Here is a 4,383-nt window from a genome sequence, read left to right on the forward strand (position 1 = left end):
TACATATATTCCAAGCAACTTTTCCTATCTTTTTTTCCTTTTTTCTCCCAAATTTTTCGCTCCCCTTACTTCGGCGCCCGGGGCCGTGGCCCCGATCGCCCCCTTCCCAAGGCACGGCCCTGCCGTATACTGTCATCTTTGTGGCGTAAGAATGAAAAGCTTGATTAGTGTATACTTCAGGATCAGTTTCATGTTAATAGATAGCGTGATTATCATATAGCATACACTTTTAGATTTACAAAAAGAGAAACTTTGTGGTTACCAATTTTTCTTGAGAACTACACACAGTGGCGTAGGAAAGGGAGGGGCCCTGGGGGCTGAACCCCCCCAAAGGGTTTCGACAATATACTTTGGTACTTTGATATTTGTAATTGTTTTCCTTAGAACATACAACAATTGCCTTTCATGTACTCTATTTCAAAACAAAATATGTCACTGAACGGTTTCTAGACATGCAATGTTCTCCAATGTCATTTTTTCCCTTTAAGAATGTCTGTATTTTCATCTGTCAGTTCAGAAGATTTGTTTGAGTTAGACGTGTTTAGGGTGTCGAAATAATACACAATTGCAATTTCAAAATTGCAATTGAACCCGGTTTCATCAAAAACAGTCCTACGGGAACTTCATAAAATGAAAATTCATGGCAGGACCGCTATCGCCAAACCACTGGTCACAGCAGTAAATGCGAAGAAACGTATCCAGTGGTGCAAGGACCACAAGGCGTGGACTCATGAGCAGTGGAAACACGTAATGTGGTTCGATGAATCGATCTTCACATTGTTACCAACAACCGGTCGTGTTTACGTGTGGACAACACCGTCGCAGGCTATGATACAGACTGTCTGTTCCCAACTGTAAATCATGGGGGTGGTTCTGTTACAGTATGGGCAGTGATATCGTGGTTTTCAGCAGGTCCCATCATAGCCCTACATGGAATAATGAATGCTAAGGCGTATGAGGCCATTTTGGGGGACCAGGCTCTACCCATGGCCGAAATATTGTTCGCTGATGGTAATAGTATCTACCAAGATGATTTGGCACCCTGTAACGCTGCATAAACGGTGAAATCATGGTTTGAGGAGCATGACCAGGAGCTATCACACCTCCCCTGGGTCCCACAATCACCAGATCTGAACATCATTGAGCCATTTTGATCTGAGTTAGAAAGGCGTGTTTGGTCTCATTACCCTCCACCAGCATCCCTTAAGGAACTGGAGCATGTTTTGCAGGAACAATGGTACGAAATTCCACACACCACGATTCAGGAGCTGTATACGTCCATTCCACCGTCGGATCCAAGCCGTTTTGGATGCAAAGGAGGCCCCACACTATACTAGATATGATTTTCACATTTTTGCAAACGTTTTAGATTTTTGTCCAACCCCTATATATATAGGGTCTTCCAAAAGTCCTGCAAAAAAGTAAAAAGCTGTAACTTTGTAACCATTTATTGTATTTGTACAAAACCTTTAGTGGACTTGTAAGAAAGTCTGAAATTTTGTTTCCAAGCATTTTTTTCAACGTCAAACCTCCAGCTGAGCACCATTTACGTCCAAACATTGCTGAAGTCTTTTCGGGAATCCAAGAATATCATTTCGACGTGCTTCATCCGTAATACTCCCAATCACATCACATATCTTCTTCCGGAGGTCCTGAACATCTTTCGGTTTTTGCTTGTAAACTTCTGTCTTCACATGTCCCCAAAGCCAGTAGTCACCAAGGCGTGAGATCTGGCAATCTCGCAGGCCAATTGATTACTTCTCTTCGGCCGATCCATTCGTTGGGAAATTGCTTATCAGGGAATTCTCGCACGTCTCGGGGAAAATGCGGAGGGGCTCCATCCTGTTGTAGGTGGACCCCATTGATGATGCCTAACTTCCGAAGCTCCGGAATAAGAAAGTTTGTTAGCACATCGAGGTAGTTGGCGCCATCCACCGTGTCTTCATCAAAGAAGAAAGGTCCAATACATTGTTTCATTGAAACAGCACACCACACATTTAACTTTGGAGAATCTCGAACATGTGTCTCAAATTCGTGTGGATTCTTAACTCCCCACATTCTACAAATGTGTCGGTTTACCTTACTAGATATATGAAACGTGGATTCATCTGAGAAAAGTAACTTTGAAAGAAGCCCTGGATCACTGTTCAACTGTGCAAGCATCATTTCACAAAACTCACTTCTTATGTCACAATCTTCTTCCGTCAATTCCTGTACAAGTGTCAACTTGTAAGGCTTTGCCTTTATTTTCTTACGAACGATATTGAGTAGCGTTGTCATTGGCACTCACAGCTCCAAGAATCTGCGTTTCAACGATTTCTTTGGATTTCGCAACACACTTTCCTGCACGGACTGAATCACATCAACACCAGCTGTTGACCTTCCGCTACGAGGCAAGTCCAAGACACTTCCGGTAGCTAGGAACTTATCGCAGCATCTCTTGATACTTGAATCTGCAGGTGGTTGTTTCTGATATTTTTGTCGGAATTTTCTTCTCACCAAAACACTAGATTTTAACTCACAAAACCACGCCACACACTGCGCTTTCTCTTGAGTAGACGCCATCTTTGTCACGTGATTTGCGGTTATGATGTCAACGTTTACACCCGATCATTGTTGCCAACAAAAAATTTAATATTTCCACTAAACATTACAAACAAAGTACAAAATTTAAGTAGTGTTTTCAAAGTTACAGATTTTTACTTTTTTTGCAGTACTTTTGGAAGACTATATATATATCACAACATTAAGGCCCCTCCCAAACAAAAATTCTGGCTATGCTACCGACTACACATGAGGATTTATAATCACCCATATCTGTTTGTTCAGCACATGGAAATATATCGATTCTTAGATTTTTCATGTTTGAACTTTTTTTTTTTCTTTCTTAAACGCTAATTATATAGTGGAATATCCAGTACGGATGTTTATTTGTGATCATTTCACAAATGCAGGATTTTCTTTTGCTTTTAAACGTGCCAACGTGCCAAATTCAATTTTATATTTTTATTTATTTATTTATTTATTTATTTTAGAAATGTGCTTGTTCCATCATTAGTTTCAATCCTACAAGCTGATCTAGTAGTTAGCGTGTGCATATTTGGTTTCCCGATGCGATAACACAAAAAAATTAATATCACAATCACTCGATTTCATTAATTATTATTCGTCACATTTTGCGTAAAGGGCAGAATCGTGTGACGTAAAACTAAAATATTCGTTTTATTTTTTATCAATTTCAGGATAAGAATCTAAAAGTGAAATAGAGAAAAAGGGGGCGAATCCGGACAATTCAGCTATTTTGTATTGTAGTGATCTTAATTCAGCGCAGAGAGCGACTATGTTATGGTCAAATATTCTTTGGAGTTTACTCTACATATAACATGATAATAATGTGCTACCCTGTTGCTTTTAATAATGGCATTCAGGAAAAGAGAAGATGCCATTTTGCTGGAAATTGCGAAAGAAGTGGGTGAATCCGGACACAAAGGGAGGCGAATCCGGACGAAGCAGAAAATATTCTTAAAATCAAAATATGGTTTCAAAATCATCAGACACATTAAATGCAATGTTTTATTAATACATATGACTTATAAGTAAGGATAAGTCTAATGGCTTTTGTTAGTTAAACGTGAATCACACAGACAAGTTAGCCACAGTATGGTTACACTACATTAGATTTGATACTACGTAATTTCTTACAATGAAAACGCTGTTGAAATATGAACAGTTCAAGTTAATTGCACTTTCCACATACGAACGAATTATTAGATTAACACCACCAATAACACATTTTACATGATACCATATTTTGCATTTTGTGCATTCTATCCAAGAACCATATTTATGAGAGTCACATGCATAATAATTTTTACCACAGAAGCTACATTTACCACAATCACTTGTTTTGGTCGAGGCACTAGGAATTTCTTCTGTAAAATGCAAATTACTATCTACAGTTAAATCGTTCCCCTGGTGCTACGTTCCCTTTCTCCGTGCATTAGTTGGACAACAGATTTTTCTCCAGCTTTTTCTAGCAGTTTTGTCGACCTGTTTGTGAGCTGCAAGCCCGATTCGTCCACATTATACATCCACTTGGGGTAATTCCATAACGATGTTTCTGTCAAAGTTTCTCTCAACTACTCATAGAAACGGATCATAGTTTCTTTATTAAACCTTTGCACCTTGCAATGGATAGGCCTAGTGGTTTTCTTAGAGACATATTGTACCTCTTGACGAAGAATGAGAACCATACAGAACCAGCTAATCGTTTGTTTGTGTTAAAGGGATGCGGAATATTTTGTACTTAAACAAAATCAAAGGCCAACTTTTGCATATCGTGGTGGGTAAGGTCAAATCCTCTCTTTTGTAAAGTAGAAATTC

The 4,383-nt window shown here is 39.2% G+C and overlaps 1 protein-coding gene across 1 annotated transcript; it reads right to left on the bottom strand.

The window, feature by feature from the left end:
- Positions 1-1,713: 1,713 nt before the first annotated feature.
- LOC145679096 (uncharacterized) lies at positions 1,714-2,280 on the bottom strand. The gene has a single exon (XM_081749690.1). It carries the CDS (start codon positions 2,278-2,280, stop codon positions 1,714-1,716), a length of 567 nt encoding a protein of 188 aa, XP_081605816.1.
- Positions 2,281-4,383: the final 2,103 nt, after the last annotated feature.

Source organism: Thermobia domestica, chromosome 2, assembly GCF_964235325.1.
Source record: "Thermobia domestica chromosome 2, izTheDome1.hap1.1, whole genome shotgun sequence".
Lineage (NCBI taxonomy): Eukaryota > Metazoa > Arthropoda > Insecta > Zygentoma > Lepismatidae > Thermobia > Thermobia domestica.

Excerpts from the sequence above, each read along its gene's own strand:
- LOC145679096 (XM_081749690.1), bottom strand. The coding sequence starts at position 2,280 with ATGACAACGCTACTCAATATCGTTCGTAAGAAAATAAAGGCAAAGCCT.